At 40.0% G+C, this 22201-nt stretch overlaps 1 protein-coding gene across 2 annotated transcripts; it reads left to right on the forward strand.

The window, feature by feature from the left end:
- Positions 1–2852: 2852 nt before the first annotated feature.
- Positions 2853–21850, forward strand: LOC124839573 (histidinol-phosphate aminotransferase, chloroplastic-like). Of its 2 annotated transcripts, none has more exons than XM_088101805.1 (10): positions 2853–3011; positions 3177–3434; positions 3914–3997; positions 4213–4367; positions 4481–4578; positions 7079–7187; positions 17045–17202; positions 20235–20377; positions 20595–20735; positions 21604–21850. In XM_088101805.1, exons 2-10 carry the CDS (start codon positions 3183–3185, stop codon positions 21733–21735), a joined length of 1272 nt encoding a protein of 423 aa, XP_087957931.1. In that variant the 5' UTR covers positions 2853–3011; positions 3177–3182; the 3' UTR covers positions 21736–21850. The 2 variants fall into 2 exon arrangements, with proteins under 2 accessions (XP_087957931.1, XP_087957932.1); XM_088101806.1 differs by having other exon boundaries at positions 2869–3011; positions 3211–3434.
- Positions 21851–22201: the final 351 nt, after the last annotated feature.

Raw genomic sequence — 22201 nt, forward strand, 5'->3', positions numbered from 1 at the left:
CACACTGCTGGAGAATTGTAAAAAGCTGATTGGAATGAGAAATGGGAAGAGTAAGGGGGAGATTTCTTATAAAATTTAAATTAGGAAATTTATTTCTTGTTGCTTGGTATTCCTAGTATTAATGGTTTTAGGTGACAGACCTACTCAATAGGCATCATGATTTATTTTTGGCATTTGAAGAGACAAACTTTTTGCTGATAAATACTTGTAACAATTCATTTGAAAGAATGCAGAAGAAAGAAAGAGAGTTTAAAAAGCTGTAAACTTTTGCCTTTCTTGTTGCCAACAGAAACCACATGATAAATAAGATGAATATTGAATTGGTAATTTAAATTACTGAAGAGCAATGGAATTTTGGTTGAGGAACACAAAGTATAATCATAGAAATGATGTTGTAGTCAAAATAGTTGTTAATTGTCTGATATATTGTGTGCTGAAGAAATCTGACTTAGGTAGAATCTTTGAATTCATATTTAGTCTGCAGACTTGAATCATATGATTATTGGAACACATGTTACATTATATGAAGTGTTAGGATGGTTGGAAATGTTTAGAGAATTTGTTAAATTATGGTCATGAGTGTTAACTAGAAATGAATGCGCATGGGTTGTGATACTTAGAATTAAAATTGGATTAAACTGTACATGTCTGCCAACCTGATGGAGCAGTAACTATATTATGCCTACTCTATTTTACTCTGTATGTAACTCGTTAAATGTTCATTAGGTAAGGATTAAGTTCTGTATGTTATTAAGGAGTTCAGATAATTGGTTGATGATTTGTGACTGGTTCTGCTTGGGATTCTGAAAATGAGGTAGTAAAGGAAAAAGGGATGAATTCATTTGATTGTTAAATCTGTAATGGACTTAGATGTGTTGAATTTGACTATATGTTTACTTGTTACCGTTGGGTGAGTTCACATGCTCGAGTAATGAATTAACGTGAATGCAATTCAATCATACTAGTATTCACCCATTAAAATGTCAAATTTGATGCCTAACAAATATTAGCTAACTCTAAAATGCTAATTGCAATAATAATTTTATATAAATAGACTGTGATTACGGTCTGGTGACATGTTCTGTCAAATAACTTAAATAAATGACAAAGTATTCTAAATGGTATCTCAAACCAGGACTTAGATGGATGCATGTATTCCAATAATGAATATCATCATAGAATTCTGATACTCATATAAAAATGGGTGCTAGACTTGGTTGATTATGTTTGAAAAATGTATGACTATTATAGATATGATAAATTTTATTGAATTAATTACTTGATTGGCGGGGATATGAATATTGATGAATCAATGATAAAGGTAATGTTAAGTTAGTATAATGATGTACATCTATGAGAATGTAATTGGGGTATGTGATGTTAGAGCGGAAGTCTTTGCTATTTCCATATGTCTACTTTCCTTGACGATGAATTTCTTGGCTGAACCATACTTGTTTGTTTATGTACGTGTGAAATGATCGTATGTTATACGAAAGCTCAAATAGGAATGCAAACTATTCTGGAGTCGTTAATTGATGAGAGAGGAATCTACGATGAGAATTTTATTACGATGTTTTAGAAATTATTGGAATAAATAAGTAGAAATCAATATTTTTACTTATTTAAATTGAGATATGAACAATGTTTGAAGTTACAATAAATTAAGTTTCTTTGAAATTCTCAAATTTTATCTCTACAATTTCTTTAGTACTTGATACGTTTTATTTAAATTGTAATAAGTTTTCTTGTAATAATTTTTTTAAATTTATTCTTGATCTTTTCAAATTTTAATTTTGCTGCATTATCGTGAGATCTAATCAGGGATGTTACAGGTTCTACTCGGAACAATGTGTATTTCAGTTGTGATTGAGTAATGCCATTTCCTCATGGAAAGCTTGCAATAGATAAATTAAAGGCTTAATTACCTACTTAGTCCCCATGTTCGGAGGTAATTTGCTGTTTAGTACCCGGTTTTAAAAATGTAGGCATTTGATACCTATGTTTTGAAATTTGTATCAATTGAATCCTACCCACTTAACGCCGTTATAAATCTAACGTTTTTCTGACATCAACTTTGAATTGTGGACGAGCGGTAGTGGACGACCGTCCGAGCATCGTTGGACGAGCGTCCTCTTCTGTTGGACGAGCGTCCTCCTCTGTTTGGACGAGCGTCCTCCACTGTTGGACGAGCGTCCTCCACTGTTGGATGAGCGTCCTCCTCTGTTTGGACGAGCGTCCTCCTCTGTTTGGACGAGCGTCCTCCACTGTTGGACGAGCGTCCTCCACGGTTGGACGAGCGTCCTCCTCTGTTTGGACGAGCGTCCTCCACTGTTGGACGAGCGTCCTCCTCTGTTTGGACGAGCGTCCTCCAGTGTTGGACGAGCGTCCTCCTCTGTTTGGACGGTCGTCCACAACCGCTCGTCCACAATTCAAAGTTGATGTCAGAAAAACGTTAGATTTATAACGGCGTTAAGTGGGTAGGATTCAATTGATACAAATTTCAAAACATAGGTATCAAATGCCTACATTTTTAAAACCGGGTACTAAACAGCAAATTACCTCCGAACATGGGGACTAAGTAGGTAATTAAGCCTAAATTAAATTACAAAGACTCAATTAAAAAATATAATTTTTTAAATATTTAATAAATCACAAAAATCTATTAAAGACTTAATTAAGTATAGTCAAATTTATCATAACTTATAGTTTAACTAAACCAAATAATTATTATGAATGACGAATATGTTGTTAAAATATAATGTTTAATGACAAATATGTTATTGTGTTATAATGGGGATAAAAATTGTTACACACCCCTCGTTAGTAAACAATACATTAAACAGTGTTATTTGTTTTTTGTTTTGTCTTTTTTTCTGCATTATGTGGATCTGTAGGGTTTACCTTCACGCCTTCATGATTTATTTGCCTTCTTCAGAGTAAATTTCAGTTTCCATTCTAAATTGTTGGCGTCAGCAACCTCTGCCAAGTTCCCCATTTGCCTGTTGTGCAGGGTATGTCCCTAACCTCGTATCTCTTTTTTTTTTCTTCCCTTTTTGTTTCTTGTACAATCATGGCATGCTCTCCTTTTCTTCCTTCTTTCTCATATGCTACTCCAATTGATTCACTTTGAATCCTTTTCATTTATTGATTATATCTATTTATTTATTTGTGTGTAGATTTTAATGGGTGTGATTGATTTCTACAACTCAGCTGCTTTGTGCTGGGTAAAATCCAACACCAATCTGAAGCAGCAAGTGGGGTTACCTCTAAAACCCATTTGTTCATTTGAGGGGAATCAGAGGAAGTTTGTGGCAATGGCTTCTACCATTCCTGTGGAGCAAGTCAACAATGGTCCTTTGCAGGTGACAGGTGACTCCTTCATCAGAGAGCATCTGAGGAAGTTGTCTCCTTATCAGCCAATTTTGCCCTTTGAGGTTTGTGTCTTCAAAAGTCAACTCCTTTTGATTTTGTTGGTTCTTCGTGACATTTCCAACAATGTTTAGTTTTCTGGCAATATTTGAATTTTCTTGTCAAGAATTTGGTCTTATCATTTTTTCATATCTACTGTTTGTTTAGCTCTGGTAACGTACTTGTGTAGTTGTTACTTCAAAATTGAAGATAAATGTTTGTTTCTTCTTGTACCTTGTGGCATTATTGATTCTTTTGTCCATAACAGTATTTCTATTCTGTGAGAGGGATTGATTGCTTGCTTGCAAACGCTTTGCACTCAAATTGCAAGTTTTTTAACTTTAATTTTGTCTCTCTGGTTGTCGTGAAGATATGGGTAGTTTGGCATTTGGCAATCATTTTTATAACATTTCTCATGGAACCCTGGCCACAGCACTTGTCTTTTGGTTGGGAAAATTGTTCCACAACTATCTAAGTTAGTTACAAAGGAAGCTTTCTGTTGTAGGTTTTATCTGCTCGACTTGGACGGAAGCCTGAGGATATTGTCAAGTTAGATGCTAATGAAAATCCTTATGGTCCCCCTCCAGAGGTGAGTTTTATTATATTTTTTAATGTCTGAAGTTTTCATATTATTGTCTAAAAGTGGAAAATGATTATATGGTAATATGAGGTTTAACAATGTCAGGGCGATTGATTGTAATTTTATCTTTCAATTTTTAAGCTTTGAATATTTTCTATATGGAAGCAAATTGCTGAACCTTACACCCTTTATTACACTGGAGTTGACTATCAGAGGTTTGACAGGTTATGGAAGCCCTAGGATCCATAAAGTTCCCATATGTCTATCCTGATCCAGAGAGCCGCAGATTGCGTGCAGCCCTTGCCGAAGATTCTGGACTTGAAGCTGAATATATTCTTGCAGGATGTGGTGCAGATGAGCTCATTGATTTGATAATGCGGTTAGAACCAATACCTTTTCTGTTTTAGATAAGCCTCAAATTCTTTCTCTATTTATGCTAGTTTTCATAACAGGTATGACAATCATCATACATGGTTCTCTTGTATACTACAGTTGTGTGCTTGATCCTGGGGACAAGATTGTTGACTGTCCTCCAACCTTCACAATGTATGAATTTGACGCTGCAGTAAACGGAGCACTTGTTATCAAAGGTAAGAATAACATTATCTAGAGACAGCTACAAAATGTATTTTTTTTAATGCATCGTTTTTATACATGTCAAATGAGAAACTGATATATGTAAAACTGATTGAACCTTAGACAGTAAAGGGGTTTCTCATGAAATCAATAGTAGATATTTTGCTATTCAGTCTCTTTAGACAAAATTGTTTGTATCAAGATCATAGTTGATAGGATCTAAGGTAAAAGGATAGAAGGAAGAGGAAATGAGAGAGCAGTTAGGAGAGGCGGGATGGGATAGGAAAGGCAGGATGGGAGGTCTTGTATAAATAGTGTTTTATTCATTGTTAGAAGGCAGCTAGCCATTTACTTTGTGTAAACAGGTCGTGGACCTTATTGAGGGGGATTAGGCTCCCGAGTCGTTATTGTATTTCGTTATATGTTACAGTGAATACATACAATTCCTTTGTTCTTTCTTGTTTGATTGCCTTTGAGTGAGTGGGAGTTGTGAGAATGTTAGGCTTCTAACTCATAAACCTAACAAATTGGTCTGACCTGCCGGATCCAAATTGGGGGCGAATCGAAGATAGAGGGAAGCACGAAGGGACGATTGGAGGCTTTGAAGATTACAATGGAAGGGATGAAGGCGAAATCTACCGCAGTGCGCTGGGACTTGCAAGAAATAATGAGGATGATGGGGGCGCGGGCTCACAACAACGAAGGACAATCAGATGGAAGTCAGGCTTCCACAAACGGGAACCAACGATGGCGTGAGGAGGATATTGGAGGGAGAGTGGGTGGCGAACATCCGGAGGGGCAGAATCAATCGCAGAAGAGGGTTGAATTACCCACTCTCGAAGGGCTGGACCTGTTAAACTGGATCAATAAGGCGGAGAGGTTTTTCGAGCTTCAAGGAGTAGCAGAGGAGGAGAAAGTGTGGCTCGTGTACATAAGCATGGAGGGCAGCGCGAGCTACTGGTTCAAAGCCTAGAAGGAGAAAGCCAATAATCGTTCATGGGATGGTTTGAAGGAAGCCCTGTTGATAAGGTTTGGAACCATTGTTGAGCATTTGGCAGCATCGAAATAGACGGGGACGGTGGAAGAGTATTTACAAGTCTTCAAGAAATTGGTGGTCAAACGAAGAGGGTGCCGGACGAGCAACTGTTAGGATATTTTCTGGCGGGATTGCAAGAGGACATACGGAATCAAGTCTACCGCATGACCCGCAGGACTTGCTGGTGGCGATGCGGATCGCACAGGATGTTGAAGAATTCCAGGGAGGCGAAAAGGTAGGGAACGGGAGCGGGTTAGAAGATGAGTCGTATTGGGAACCAACAAGCGGTGAGGTGACACTGTCCGAGGACAATCGCTATAACCCAAGCCGATTGGGAGTCGTCGAACGGTCGAAGGCTAATCACCCAGGCAGACCGGGAGTTGCCGAGCGGTCCGAGGCCAATCACCCAGGCAGATCGGAAGCCGCGAGAGTGTGGGGTCAGTATTGAACACCTGGAATCTGCCGGATCCAAACAGGAGAGGACGACCGGATCCGAACAGGAGAGGACTGCTAGATTCGCACGGAAGAGGATTGCTAGACTCGAACGGGAGAGAACCGTCGAATCCGATCGTGAGAGGATGGCCGAAAACGAACGGTCTAACGATTACAGTCAAAGGCCGAATGGTCTTACAGTCAAAACGGTCTCCCAGTCATTGGCCGAACCGTATAAAGATAGTGGGAAGAGAGCCGAACAGTAGAAGAAGTTATTTTACAGGGAAGAATAAGAAGCTCCTCGCCTTAAAGGAAATAATGCAGACACGAAAATGGTCCCATAAATTCTGTCTCCAATTTCGGCCACCACCCAAACCTCCAGACCAGAAGTTGTAGGTAGTAGCCAGCGGGTTCCCTTCCTATGATAAGACCATATCACAATGCCATGGGCTCAAACTTCATTGTTCCAACCTTGAGGACAAGGTTGTTTGGGAGCATGGTGTAATGATAGGATCTAAGGTAAAAGGATAGAAGGAAGAGGAAATGAGACAGCAGTTAGGAGAGGCGGGATGGGATGGGAAAGGCGGGATGGGAGGTCTTGTATAAATAGCGTTTTATTCATTGTTAGAAGGCAGCTAGCCATTTACTTTGTGTAAACAGGTCGTGGACCTTGTTGAGGGGGATTAGGCTCCCAAATCGTTATTGTATTTCGTTATACATTACAGTGAATGCATACAATTCCTTTGTTCTTGTTTGATTGCCTTTGAGTGAGTGGGAGTTGTGAGAGAACGTTAGGCTTCTAACTCAGAAACCTAACAATAGTTATTACTGTATTGTGGGTAATATGTCATGATCATAGTTACATTATTGTTTTGTTAGACTTTTTCTACTAAAATGATGTTTGGTTTTACTGTTGATTCATCCCTTTTATTTTATTTTTTTATTATTCCTTGTCTTCCCAGCAGTATGTGATTTTCTTACTGTGTTTTGACCTCTTATTATGCCATGTCAGATGTGCATAACCATCTACATTATTTAAACTACAGTTCCAAGGAAGCCAGACTTCAGCTTGAATGTTGAACAGATCGTAGAAGTTGTTAAACAAGAGAAGCCCAAATGCATATTTTTGACATCACCAAATAATCCAGATGGGAGGTAATTTTCAATTATCCTTTTTTTACGTCAAAGTGAATAGTTAGAATTAGGTGCCTAGAGTAGTATGGTGGTAGTGCTTTCCTTTTCAGTTAATTTTTTCTTCTTGGAATTTACTGGAGTTCCTAGTGCACTTTTCTTTTCAGTTGTGCTTTTGTCTAGTCTGTGCTTCCCTATTATTATAGTGTAATAGGCACTTGTAGTGTCTTTTGTGGGTGCCCCTTGTACGTCTGGATATAATAAACTTATGTTTTGGCTGACCAAAAACAAAGTAGTGTGCAATATTATAATGTCCTATTAGAAGTTGTTAGGAAGTGGAGAGTGTATGAGTGAAGAAAGGGACGACACCGAATGGTGGAAGGAGGTGAGGGCATGGGCCAAACGGTGTAAAGAGGAGAGAGCGGGAGCCGAACGATAGTTAATATCTATGGGTGGGAAATGAATTGTATAAATAGAGCTATGATCGGGGACTTTTGACAGTTAGTTGTTTTAATAGGAACTTTTAGTCCTGTGGGGAAGGTTAGGCTCCCATTGATTGCTTGTACATTGTATCTTACCAGTTTTGAATACAAGAAATCCATTCTTTTGTCTTTTGTGTGTGAATAGTGAGTGTGGGATTGTCTGTTTGGTTTGGTTTCTTACCTAGAAACCTAACAATTTGGTCCGACCTGCTGGATCCAAATTGGGCGAGTAGAGTGTTTGGAGGGAAGGATGGACGGCCGATTGAATGTCGTGGAGGGTCAGTTGGAAGCGCTGGAGATAGCCATGGATGGAATGAAGGCGGAATCAGTGGCAGTGCGCCATGACCTGCAAGAAATCATGAAGATGTTGGGGGCTCGAACTCACAACAATGAGGGGCAGTCAGATGGAAGTCAAGCTTTCCGTTAATGAGAACTAGAGAAGGCGCGAGGAAGAAACTTGAGGGAGAGGAGGCGGTGATCATCAAGAAGGATCAACACCATGGAGGAAGAGGATCGAATTGCCCATTTTCGAGGGTCTAGACCCACTAAACTGGATTAGTTGGACGAAAAAGTTTTTCGACTTGCAAGGAGTGGCGGAGGAGGAAGAGAAAGTTCGCCTAACCTACATTAGCATGGAGGGTAGCGCGGGTTACTAGTTTAGATTTTTGAAAGAAAAGGCCAAGAACCGTTCTTGGGAGGGCCTAAAAGGAGCGTTGATCGGGAGGTTTGGAGGAAGAAATAGGGGGCCTTTTTGTGAGAGGTTGGCTGCCATAAAACAAGAAGGTACCGTGGAAGAGTACGTCCAAGAGTTCGAGATATTGGTGGGACAAACTCGAGGAAGTACCGGAAGAACAAATGCTTGGGTATTTTCTCGCCAGACTGCGAGACAGTGTTCAGAATCAGGTCAGACCCCACGACCCACAAGAGTTAATGATAGCCGTGAGGATTGCGAGGGATATCGAGGAGGTTTCAGGCGGCGCGAGAACGGGAAGTTGGAATATAACCAAGAATACACCTTCTTGGGGACGTGCGATGAGTGCAGTAACCCGGAGTGAAGCCACTCGCAATAATCCGAGTTGTCCAGGAGTCGTTGAGAGTGTGGGATCAGTGAGAAGAGAGGGAAGCGTGACGGGTGGAGCGACGAAGGTGGGCAATGTAGGGGGAAGTGATAACAGAGGAAGAAGTGTGAGAAATTTACCCTATCCAGAATTTCTGAAACAGAAAGGAGGGGCGCTGTTTTAGGTGTGGCGGACCTTTAGTCCAGGCCATCATTGCCCAGGGAGGAGTTTAAGGGTGGTTATATTGGCAGAGGATGAAGAAGAGGAGGGGGATGAAGGTTTAGCAGAATTTGATCAAAAACAAATGGAATTGTCCGCTTTTCTGGCTGAGGGGCTAACCCAGCCTAAAACGATGAAACTGCAAGGGAGAATTGGAGAGAGGAAGGTGTTGGTGCTCATAGACAGTGGCGCAAGCCACAATTTCATTAGTCGTTGGTTAGTGGAGGAGCTGAATTTGCCCATAGAGGACACACCACCTAATCAGGTGAGCTTGGGTGATGGGTAGAGGGAAAAGACTCGTGGGTTCTGTGATAAAGTGGTGATTACCTTGGGAGAAACTGCAGTAGAGGAGAGGTTTCATCTGTTTGAGTTGGGTGATGTAGACATAATCCTGGGAGTGGAATGGTTAGGCATGTTGGGGGAAGTGGTACTGAATTGGGGAGAGATGACAATGATGTATATACAAGGGAGGAAGAAAGTGGTTATTAGGGGGGATCCTACTTTGGCTAGGAGGTTGGTGAAACCTCGGGCATTACTGAAGCTGACAAAAGTAGAGGCTTGGACCTTGGTGTGGGATTTGGGCAGGTTGAAAGGAGGGCAGATGTAGAGGAGTATCCAGGGTTGACAGGGCAACAAAAGGAAGAGCTAGAGGGGATCCTGGATCTACATTCTAGAGTTTTCCAGGAAGTAAGGGGGCTGCCTCCAAATAGGGAGATGGTGCATTATATTCCCCTTAAGGAAGGGGTAGATCCAGTAAATGTGCAGCCATATAGATACCCACACTTGATGAAAGGGGAAATTGAGAAGCAAGTAGCGAAAATGTTGAGAACAAGGATAATTAGGCCAAGCACTAGTTTATATTCTAGCCCAATTATCTTGGTGAAGAAGAAGGATGACAGTTGGCGCTTTTGTGTAGATTACAAGGCCTTGAACTGAGCTACCATACCAGATAAATTTCCTATCCCTGTGACAGAGGAGCTCTTGGATGAATTGAGAGGAGCTAGGTACTTCTCAAAGATAGATTTGAAAGCTGGATACCATCAAATTCGAATGGGTGAGGGAGATGTTCATAAAACAGACTTTACGACTCATCAAGGCCACTATGAGTTCTTGGTGATGCCTTTTGTCCTCACTAATGCGCCAACAACTTTCCAAAGTGCCACGAATAGCTTATTACAGCAATATCTAAGGAGATTTGTGTTGGTCTTCTTTGATGACATATTGGTATATAGCCCCACTTCGGAGGATCACTTGGAGCAAGTGAATTTGGTGCTACACCGATTGGAACAGCATAATTGGGTGGCTAACAGGAAAAAATGTGAGTTTGGAAGACACCAAATCAAGTACCTGGGCCATCAGATTTCAGAGAAGGGGGTTGAGATGGATCAGGAGAAAATTAGGGCGGTTTTGGAGTGGGAGGAGCCAAGGAATTTGAAAGCCTTGAGAGGATTTTTAGGCCTAGCCGGTTACTATAGACGTTTTGTGAAGGATTATGGAAAAATTGCAAAACCCCTGACAAAATTGTTGAAAAAGGGGCAATTTATTTGGACTGAGCAGGCCAAAGTTGCCATGGCAAAGTTGAAGGAGGTTGTTACCTCTACTCCAGTATTGATAATACTAGACTTTGGCCAGACTTTTCACATAGAATGTTATGCCTCAAGAGGAGTAGGGGTGGTTTTGACACAGGGGAAAAAGCCCATTGCATTTTTCGATAAGCCCTTAATCTGAGGGATCCTTAAACAAGTCCATATATGAGAAAGAATTAATGGCTTTGGTCATGGCTATCCAACACTAGAGGCCATATCTATTGGGGCAGAAGTTCATTGTGTACACTGATCAAAGAAGTCTGAAATACTTGTTGGAGCAAAGGATAACCACCCAGAATCAACAAAACTGGATGGCAAAACTGCTGGGTTATGATTTTGAGATTTTATACAATGCTAGGAGTACGAACAGGGTGGCAGATGCCCTATCTCGCAGAGGAGAAGGTGGTGAAGAGGAAAGGGAATTGAGAGTAGTTGCCAATGCTAATTAAGAAGGATGAGGTGATAACAGAGATTCAAAAGGATCCCAATGCTAATTCAACCTACACCCTGGAACAGGACAAGTTGCATTACAAGGGAAGACTGGTGTTATCCGCAAAGTCGGTGTGGATCCCCAAGCTTCTGGTTGAGTTTCATTTGACCAGCACAGGAGGCCACTCTGGAGTGTATAGAACGTACATAAAGGTAGCCCAATCTTTGTATTGGATAGGGATGAAAAAGTCGGTTACGGACTTTGTGGCGAGTTGCTTAGTGTGCCAACAACACAAATATTTGGCAGCTTCTCCTCAGGGACTGTTACAACCTCTGCCCATACCTTACGCTGTTTGGGAAGAAGTATGGACTTTATAGTGAAGCTGCCAAAATCCCAAGGCTATGATGCAGTACTAGTATTGGTTGTCCGCCTTAGCAAATATGGTCATTTTTTGCCACTTAAGCATCCTTATTCAGTTCGGACAGTGGTAGAGGTGTTTGTTAAGGAGGTAGTGCGGTTACATGGGATCCCAGTTTCAATTGTCAGTGATAGGGATCCTTTGTTCTTGAGCATTTTGTGGAAGGAGCTATTTAGGATGCAGGGGACTCAACTCAGGATGAGTACAACTTATCATCCTGAGTCAAATGGCCAAATCGAGGTGTTGAACAGAATTGTGGGGGGTATTTATGGTGTTTTTGCTCAGAGTAGCCAAAGAGCTGGAGTGCAATGCTGTCCTGGGCTGAATACTGGTATAATACCAGTTATCAAGGTGCAGCCAGGTGCACACCTTTTGAGACAATATATGGCAGGGCTCCACCCTCTTTGAGCAGATTCATATAAGGAGAAACACTTGTAGAAGCGGTTGCCCAGGAATTGCAAACAAGAGATGAAGCTCTTAAACAGTTGAGGTTTCATTTGACTCGAGCCCAAGATTTGATGACCTAGCAGGCGAATAAAAGGAGGAGACCAACAAATATTAAGGTGGTGGATTGGGTCTACTTAAAGATCAGACCCCATAGACAGTCTTCCATGCCATCAAGACTCCATCCGAAGTTATCAGCTCGATATTTCGGACCTTTCCAAGTTGGCAACAGGTGGGAGAAGTGGCTTATAAGCTTAGGTTACCAGAAACAACTAGGATACACCCAGTCTTCCATGTATCCCAGCTTAAGAAGGCAGTGGGCGTGAAGAAGGTAGAAAAGGAACTGTCGCGAGAGTTGCAAGCAGAAGGACCTATGTTTTGGCTGATCAGAATCCTGGAAAAGAGGCAGATACAACAAGGAGAGGAGGTGGTCCAGCAAATTCTGGTAGAATGGCAAGAAGGAGGCCGAGAGGGGGCGACTTGGGAGGATATGTTGACTATAAGGGATCAATACCCAGATTTCAACCTTGAGGACAAGGTTGATGATGAGGCGGTGGGTAATGTTAGGAAGTGGCGAGTGTATGAGAGAAGAAAGGCATGGCACCGAACGGTGGAAGGAGGTGAGGGCATGGGCCAAACAGTGTAAAGAGGAGAGAGCGTTAGCCGATTGGTGTAAAGAGGAGAGAGCGGGAGCCGAACGGTAGTTAATATCCTAACTGCTTGGCGTGAAATTAATTGCATAAATAGAGCTATGATCCATAGTTAGAGGGACTTTTGACAGTTAGTTGTTTTAACAGGAACTTTTAGTCGTGTGGGGGAGGTTAGGCTCCCATTGATTGCTCGTACATTGTATCTTACCAGTTTTGAATGTAAGAAATCCATTCTTTTGTCTTCTGTGTGTAAATAGTGAGTATGGGAGTGGCTGTCTGGTTTGGTTTCTTACCCAGAAACCTAACAGAAGTTGTACCACAATGAAGGCAATGTATTTCTTTTTCATTAACAATACAGAATCAGGATATAGTAAGGCTGGAGATGATTGTTATTGTTAGATGTTAAGTTGTGTGTTTATGTTAATTGGGCTTAGCCCATTATGTATTTAGGGTTTAACCCTTATCTTACATTATAAATAAACTACCCTATGTGTATGCTAAACACATAAGGGAGATTTCTCCTAATCTTCTCTACTATTTCACATGGTATCTAGAGCTTAGGTTTTGTTCCAGCCAGTTCCACAGTCTCCGGTACCCATCGCCGCCGTCGTTGTCGCTGCTGCCGTCGCCGCCGCCGCCACCATCGCCGTAGTTCCGGAATCGATCGACGACCACACCATCGGAATCGTCTCGGCCGGGCGACCACCGTGGTACAAAGATCGCGATGAACGAACCACCCACGCGCCTCCACGCGCCGCTGCAAAGGTCACCAGATCCGTCGCTTCCCGCCGGCGCGTCGCCGGCGAGATCCCCGCCGACCGGGACTGTCGTGCTCGCCTCCTTGTCCTCTTTCTGGATCTGTTGTCGTTGCGTCAATTGGAGCACTTTTGATTTTTTTAGGGTTTCTCCCTCTCCATGGCTGTCCAACTTGATGATCGGAGTCGGTCTCGCCAACCAAGTAAAGGACGTCTAAAATGTGACCATTGTGGCAAGCTAGGCCACAAAATTGATAGATGTTATGCGCTTCATGGACGTCCTCCCCGATCACCGTCTGCAGACCATCCTACTTCATCAAATACCATAAATAACCCTGTACTCTTTCAGGAATTTCTCAGATGGTATGAGGACCGTCAGCACTCTAGTTCCACTACATCTGCTTCTATTATACGCACAGGTACTCCTTTTGTTGGTCTGACTCACTCTCTCGGATCTTGGGTCCTTGACTCAGGCGCCACCGATCATATCACTGGTAACAAGTACTTGTTTTCTTCCTTGTCATGTCCGGATAATTTACCCTCGGTAACGATGGCTGATGGGTCTAGAGTCTCATCTCATGGTATTGGTACTGTTCATATTTTTCCGTCCATATCCATTGATAATGTACTTTATGTCCCTGGGTCTCCTTTTAACTTATTGTCCGTAAGTCGTCTAACTCGTTCCCTTAATTGTGTTATTTCATTTACCAAAGATTCTGTTTGGTTGCAGGACCGAAGTTCGAAACACATGATTGGCACAGGATGTGAGTCTCATGGCCTATATCATCTCAGCCCTTCTCCACATGCTGGCGTAATCATGGAGTCACCATCCCTTCTTCATGCTCAGTTAGGTCATCCCAGTCTTGCCAAACTGCAGCAACTTGTTCCGAGTCTATCGAAATTATCAAGTTTGTCGTGTGAGTCTTGTCAGTTAGGTAAACATACTCGTAGTTCCTTTCCTCGTAGTGTTTCACAACGAGCGTCATCCCCCTTTTCATTGGTTCATTCTGATATTTGGGGACCTAGTCGTGTTAAGTCAACTTTAGGATTTCAGTATTTTGTTACCTTTATTGATGACTATTCCAGATGTACTTGGTTGTTTCTCATGAAGAATCGTTCTGAGGTTTGTTCTATTTTTCAATCTTTTTTCAATGAAATAAAAACTCAGTTTGGGGTTTCTATTCGCACTTTACGCAGTGATAATGGCCGTGAATACCTTTCTCAACCATTTAAACATTTCATGGCTTCTCATGGCATTCTTCACCAAACCTCATGTGCCTATACCCCTCAACAAAATGGGGTGGCTGAGCGCAAGAATAGACACCTTATTGAAACAACTCGTACCCTTCTCATTCATGGTCAAGTACCCTCACGTTTTTGGGGTGATGTTGTTCTCACGGCATGTTATCTTATCAACCGCATGCCATCTTCCGTCCTAGATAACAAAATCCCTCATTCTATCTTATTTCCTCAAGACCCTATACATCCATTACCTCTTAGAGTTTTTGGGTCTACATGTTTTGTTCATGATTTTAGTCCTAGTCTTGATAAGTTATCTCCTAGGTCTCACAAGTGTGTCTTCTTAGGATTTCCACAATTCACAAAAGGGCTATAAGTGTTTTTCCCCTTCCCTCAATCGTCATTTCATCTCTGCTGATGTCACTTTTGATGAATCTTCTTTTTACTTTACACATCTATCTTCTAGTTCTGTACCTCTCCCTGTTACTGTTGATATTCCTCTTATCTGTGATCCTCCTGGTGATGCTCCACCCATTTTGTCTTCCCCTTCTTTAGACTCTCATTCACCACAGGATCGTCCTTCACCACCACCCCTTCAGGTTTATAGTCGCCGCAATTGTCTCCCTCATGACTCACTTCCAGTGCGGCCTCCTGTGTCTGCTCTGGCTCCAGCAAATGAGTCTGACTTGCCTATTGCCCTCCATGAAGGTATACGCTCTACCTGTAACCCTTCTCCCCATTATACTGTTCTTAGTTACCACAGATTATCTCCATCTTTTTACACTTGTCTCTCATCCATTTCTTCTGTGTCAATTCCTAAATCTGTGGGTGATGCCTTAACTCATCCTGGCTGGCGTCAAACTATGCTGGATGAATTAAGTGCTTTACAGAAAAGTGGAACTTGGGAGCTTGTCCAATTACCATATGGAAAGTCTGTTGTTGGTTGTAGGTGGGTGTATGCTATCAAGGTTGGCCCTGATGGCACAATTGATCGTCTGAAAGCTCGACTGGTTGCCAAAGGCTACACACAGATTTTTGGTTTGGATTATGGTGATACTTTTTCTCCAGTGGCAAAAATTACCTTTGTTCGCCTATTTATTGCCATGGCCGCTCTTCGACAATGGCCTCTTTACCAACTTGATGTCAAAAATGATTTCCTAAATGGTGATTTGCATGAAGAAATTTATATGGAGCATCCGCCTGGCTTTGTTGCTCAGGGGGAGTCATCTGGATTGGTATGTCGTCTTCGCAAATCCTTATATGGCCTAAAACAGTCTCCTCGGGCCTGGTTTGGTAAATTCAGTTGTGTTGTTCAACAATTTGGTATGTCTCGCAGTGAAGCGGATCATTCAGTGTTCTATCGCCACTCAAGTGCTGGATGTATTTACTTAATAGTGTATGTCGATGATATTGTTCTCACAGGAAGTGACTATCTCGGCATCTCTCAGATGAAACAACACCTTTGTCACCATTTTCAAACCAAAGATCTTGGCAAACTCTGGTACTTTTTGGGTATTGAAGTAGCACAATCCAATGATGGTATTGTCATATCTTAGAGGAAGTATGTGGTAGACATCTTGGAGGAAACAGGGTTAATGAACTGTAAATCTGTTGAGACACCTATGGACCCTAACATCAAACTCCTACCAAATCAGGGGGAGCCTTTCTCAGATCCTGAACGGTACAGAAGATTAGTTGGTAAATTAAACTATCTTATTGTTATGCGTCCTGACATTTCCTTCGCAGTTAGTGTGGTGAGTCAATTTCTAAACTCCCCATGTGAAGACCATTGGGATGCAGTTGTTCACATACTGAAGTATATTAAAGGATCACCTGGAAAAGGTTTGCTATATGGCCCTAACAACGATACAAAAATCGTTTGCTATTCAGATGTTGATTGGGCTGGTTCCCCTTCTGATAGGAGGTCTACTTTTGGATATTGTGTCTCTATTGGTGGCAACCTGATATCTTGAAAAAGTAAGAAGCAAAGTGTTGTGGCAAGGTCCAGCGCAGAAGCAGAATATAGAGCTATGGCATCTGCTACTTGCGAGCTTGTGTGGCTTAAACAATTACTTAGTGAATTGAAATTTGGAGATGTCACTCACATGACACTTATATGTGATAATCAAGCTGCTCTTCATATTAGCTCTAACCCTGTCTTCCATGAGAGAACCAAGCACATTGAAGTTGAATGTCATTTTATTAGAGAAAAAATCATATCCGGAGATATCAAGACTGAGTTCATTAACTCAAGCAACCAGTTGGCAGACATATTCACCAAGTCCTTACGAGGACCTAGAATTGACTATCTTTGTAACAAGCTTGGAACATATGATTTATATGCTCCAGCTTAAGGGGGAGTGTTAGATGTTAAGTTGTGTGTTTATGTTAATTGGGCTTAGCCCATTCTGTATTTAGGGTTTAACCCTTATCTTACATTATAAATAAACTATCCTATGTGTATGCTAAACACATAAGGGAGATTTCTCCTAATCTTCTCTACTATTTCACAGTTATGATTAATATGCTTGAAAGTTGAGTTTCCTTTGTTTGCTTATGGTATTGTTTATATGGATCTTAATGTAACAATTTCATGGCAGTATAATTGATGACGATGTTCTCTTAAAAATACTTGACCTTCCCATATTGGTGATATTGGATGAAGCATACATTGAGTTTTCGGCAATTGAATCGAGGATGAGTTGGGTGAAGAAACATGAGAATTTGATTGTTCTTCGGACATTTAGCAAAAGAGCTGGTATTTTAATAATTTTTTTCTTTCCCTATTTTACACAATTAAACTTGAATGTGAATTGATATATCGTGTTTCCCCCTTATAATTTTTTTATTGTAAAACCAGTTTCCTTATGTGTGATTTGATCAAAACTCTAATAAAACTATTTTTTTCAGGCTTCTTGTGTGCATGCTAAGACATGCATTTATTTAGTTAAAAATTTGAGATTATTATATTGTTCTTTATTTTATTGTAAGCAATATAATCTCTGCGGTTTCTTTTTGTTATGGAGAATTATGATAAGGGTTATTATATGCGTACGTGAAATTTGACCTAGTGGTTTTTGGTTAAATTTGACATAACCAATAATATGCGTACGTGAAAGTTTTATCTGCTAAAGTTACTATAGAAGAAATGGTGGGGGACAGGGTCAATGAATCATAATAGCAATTTCCGTTGAATATGACACCCATTGTGACTGATTGCAATTTTCATGGAATTTGCAATGTGAAGCCGTTGTGTGGTAATGGATCAGCATAGGTCCAGACTGCTATGGTGCTATACCACCAGTAGCCTATATTCAACCTCTGAATTTTAAGTTGAATGTTTGTTTTTAGTAGTGTATAGTAGTAAATTGACGTGGCACCAATATTTTCACAAAGAAAGCGCAAAGTAGCAACAAATAAGGGGGTGTTTGATGATTATTGAAATTAGGAGTTTTTAGGTGTAGAGGGGGAAAGAGACATAAATGAAACACAATTGGTATTAGCTGAGGTATATTATATTGTGTTGATTTGTGCATAATCCTAATATTAATTAGGGAAAGTGTTTGAGTGAAATCCTACATTGACCGGAGATATAGTCAAATTATGTTATAAATAGGTGCAAACCAGTCTTGTGAAGTTATGGATCTATTGTGTCACTTGCTATTGAGCCATTATTAGGTCACTCCCAAATGTTTAGTTCCATGCTTGAGATGTCCAATCCTTGGCATGAGGAGCTGTGTAGGAGATTCCACATCAATTCAGGATAACTAAATTATATAAATGAGTACAAACCTCACCGATTTATAGAATTGAGTCAATCCTAAGTCTACTTTCTAAGAGAAACAAATGATGTGATAAACAAATATAATAACCAACAACCCTAGGAGATTATGTGATATAGGCCAACTAATCCCAATGGATAATTTAGGAAATTTTAAGTTATAAGATATTTTCATATATTCTAATACCCTGCTCGCTGCAGCTTTCTGAGCTTTGAGCTTCCTATATGCATACCGGTTGAAAAAAATCGAACTATATTTTTGTGATTGTAGAATGGTGGGTCAAGATGATTTGCTTGGGAAGCTGCATGGCCAGGATGATTCTCTAGGATAGCCATGTTGAGGCCAGGCTGATTTTTCTGGGAAAGTCATAGGGCTAGGGTTGATTCCTCCAAAATCCCACACTGCACGATTGGAACCAAAGAGGGTAAGGTCGACAAGGAGAGAGAATAAAAGGTACCAAACTGTGGCAAAAAAACATGACAAATGGGTCACAAGCCAGAAATTGACAAACCATGTGTAGATTTGGGACAGGAAGGCTGCACAAATCTGGCAATGGAGAGATCAGCTGAAGCATAGCCATGGTATACTGCTGCACATGGCAAATACTGCTGCTGAGTATTGTTTATGTGTGAACTCTGCTTTGGCTGGCCTGATAGGACCAGCCTAGACCTGACAGGGGATGGTTGGAAATGTAGCCGAAAATAGTGACTAGCGAACAGTGGCAAGAGATGTTGAAAAAGGTCACAGATGGCAAAATAAATGTTTGAACTTTGTCAGATTGATGAGATGGTAGTCAGCGATTGGTAACAGTGTTCACAAACTACTTGGAACACATTGGATTGAATCACAGATGGAAATTATCTTAAAACATGTTTTTTGTTGAAGATCTTGAAATCAAAGAAGATTGGATAGAAGCTCTTTATGACACTGGTTGGAGTGAAGAAGGGCCAAAGTAGTTGTATTTAGTCTATGTAGTAGGATATATGATTGGAACGGGAAGCAGAATGTTTATGATGGACCTGGATGACTTTCAGTTAGTAAATGTTTTGTAGACCTCAATTCTTAGGAGCAAAGCTGAATAACCAACAGCACCTGTTAGGGGTTAGAAGGTATATGAAAGGAAAAGGTATAGGAGAGGAGGAGAAGACCGAACGGTGGGGGAGAAAGACCAAGCCGAACGGTGGAAAGGGGGGAGAGGACAGACCGAACGGGGACAGGAGGAAGACCTGATCGAACTGGGGCAGGAGGAAGACCTGATCGAACTGGGGCAGGAGTAAGACCAGACCGAACGGGGAAAGGAGGAAGACCAGAGCCGATCAGTTGAAGGGCGACTACCCTAACTGGGACAGCAGTTAGGGTAGGCGGGAAATATTTAGTAATTATAGTAAATAAAGTTATATCCTAGGGAAATATTGTTAATTACGGTAATTAGAGCAATATCCTAGGGAAATATTGTTAATTACGGTAACTAGAGCAATATCCCAGGAAAATATTAATTATAGTAACTAAAGCAGTATCCTAGAGAAATATTCAATATAAGCTTATTACAGTAATTAGAAATATATCCTAGGAAAATAATAGTATAAATAAAGCACTGATGCTATGGGTTAGGGCATGCTTTTGATTATTGAGTTTTGTAAAGGAGGTTATGCTCCCTAGTGACTGAAGGAGGTTATGCTCTCAGTTATTGTTTGCTTTCTCTGATTGAATTATTTCTATCAATAAAGGAGATTTATTCATCCATTATCTATTGTCCATTGTTCTTTGCGTGTGAGGGTGTGTAAGGTGTGTTCTGGTTATGATTCCCACTTGGATACGTAACAGCACCACTCTACAAATCAAATTTTCTTTCTAAATTTTCAGTTTATGGATTCGATACTGAGTTTTTATATGTTTGTTGAATTAATATGTGCAAAATCCTGTTACTGATGGTTAGTTACTTTTTAACTTGGGGTCCTGGTACTAATGATGTAAACCTTTAAAATTCTTAATTTTCAAATTGTCTCAGGTTTAGCTGGACTTCGAGTAGGATACGGAGCTTTTCCTTTGAGTATAATTGAGTATCTTTGGAGAGCAAAGCAGCCATATAATGTATCTGTTGCTGCTGAAATTTCTGCCTGTGCAGCACTGCAAAATCCTACCTATCTAGAGGTTTTTCTTTTGTACCTATCCACTAGTTCATTTGGGCTATTTAAAGTTGTTATAGGAGTTTAATAGTCCTTAACACAATTGTGTCCAGCACTATCCCATGTATAAGCATACTGGGTGCAATTCCACGATATGCAAAATACTATAGTACCTGCATCTTTTATTACATGTTATTATCCTCAAGACAAATGAAAGCTAACGTGTCAGTCTTAACATACAGAACGTAAAAAATGCTTTGCTAATAGAAAGAGGGAGGCTTTATGACCTTTTGAAGGAAGTTCCATTCCTTCGGCCATTTCCAAGCCATTCTAATTTCATTCTTTGTGAGGTTACATCTGGAAAGGACGCAAAAAAGCTAAAGGTAATCTTCCTTTCCTTATCTCTGTACATATAAACTTTTCCTTTGTTTATTTATTTTTTTTCTTGTAAATGTTTGGTACAATTTTTGTTTGGTGCATATTTTGATACTTCATGTCAGTTTTGTATTTTGATTTGAAAGAATAGTTATTTTACTTATGATTTTTGCTACCTGTGGTTTTCTGATGTTGATGAAATAACCCTTCTTCCTGTGTAATTGGCATGCTTTTTATTGTGTTTATTCGTTCTATCATGAGAAGTGGCATCCAAAAGACAATTTTAGAAATACGCTCCATGCAGTGAAGCAGATGTCACTAAGAATGTAATAATCCTGAAAAATCTACATTTTAGCAGACGAATCAGAAATCTGTTTACTGAGATCAAAAGCTAGTTGAAACAACTTCTCGTAAAATCAACTATTTCTTTTAAGAATGTTTTTGTGATTGTAAACAAACAGTGAATAAACTTCTCTGCTTTTTTTAAGAAGAAACTAGCCCCTAAATTTATCTTATACTAAAATGACTATTTTAATCTTAAACAAACATCTAGGACCTGTTTGGACCCATGTTTGCATAACCACTTTTAGGAAGAAAGTTTAGAAAAAAACTAAATGTCTCAAGAAACTAAAGTTAACTCATGCACAAGTTAAAAACAAAATTTAGCTTCAAATGATGTTAAGATTTTCTTGTTATTCTTTTCTTGTAGTGTTGATAGAGAATCTTGTCTAAACATAAAGAGACTAGGTTGAGACTGTAGTTATTTAACAAGAATTTCAACCCATATTGAAGAATGTAAAAACCTTTTGTTTCAACTTTTTCCAAACACCAATTGCAAATTTGTTGCCAACTGAGACATTATTTTTATGTACATAGGAGGACCTCGCACAAATGGGTGTGATGATTCGTCACTACGACAAGAAAGAGCTGAAAGGGTACGTTCGTGTAACTGTTGGTAAGCCTGAACAAACAAATGCACTTATGAAATGTCTCCAGAAATTGTCGTAGGAGCAAAGTTTTAATGAAATAAACACTGTAACATTTTAGAATCACCATTAATGTTCTAAACACAGGGTGGATTACTTATTTTGTTAATTTATAGCAACTTTATATTATTTCAGAACTCAATTTTCAAAATATGTGCAAGTTACATTCTGGATTTGGCAACGCAAAGCATCAATTCATATTTGTAAGTCGAAAATTATGGTGGTGTTGAATGTTTTAATATGAAATATTAATACAGGAAAATTAAATGGCAATCTATTTTCATGATACAACTTTTCATAATTGTTTAGCGAAACTTGAATTGTAATGAGTGAAGAACAAAATATCAAGAGAGAAAAGAGAGAAAAAAAAAGATAACAAATATTCTAACTCAATTTATATGCCAACTGATTTATAAAAGTCCTTTTATAAGTTTTTTTAATTTAAAATTTGCTAATTTTATCTTATGAAGAAGTCAAATTTATTTATT

This window comes from Vigna umbellata, chromosome 11, assembly GCF_029865625.1.
Source record: "Vigna umbellata cultivar VRB3 chromosome 11, Vumbellata_1.0, whole genome shotgun sequence".
NCBI classification, from domain to species: domain Eukaryota; kingdom Viridiplantae; phylum Streptophyta; class Magnoliopsida; order Fabales; family Fabaceae; genus Vigna; species Vigna umbellata.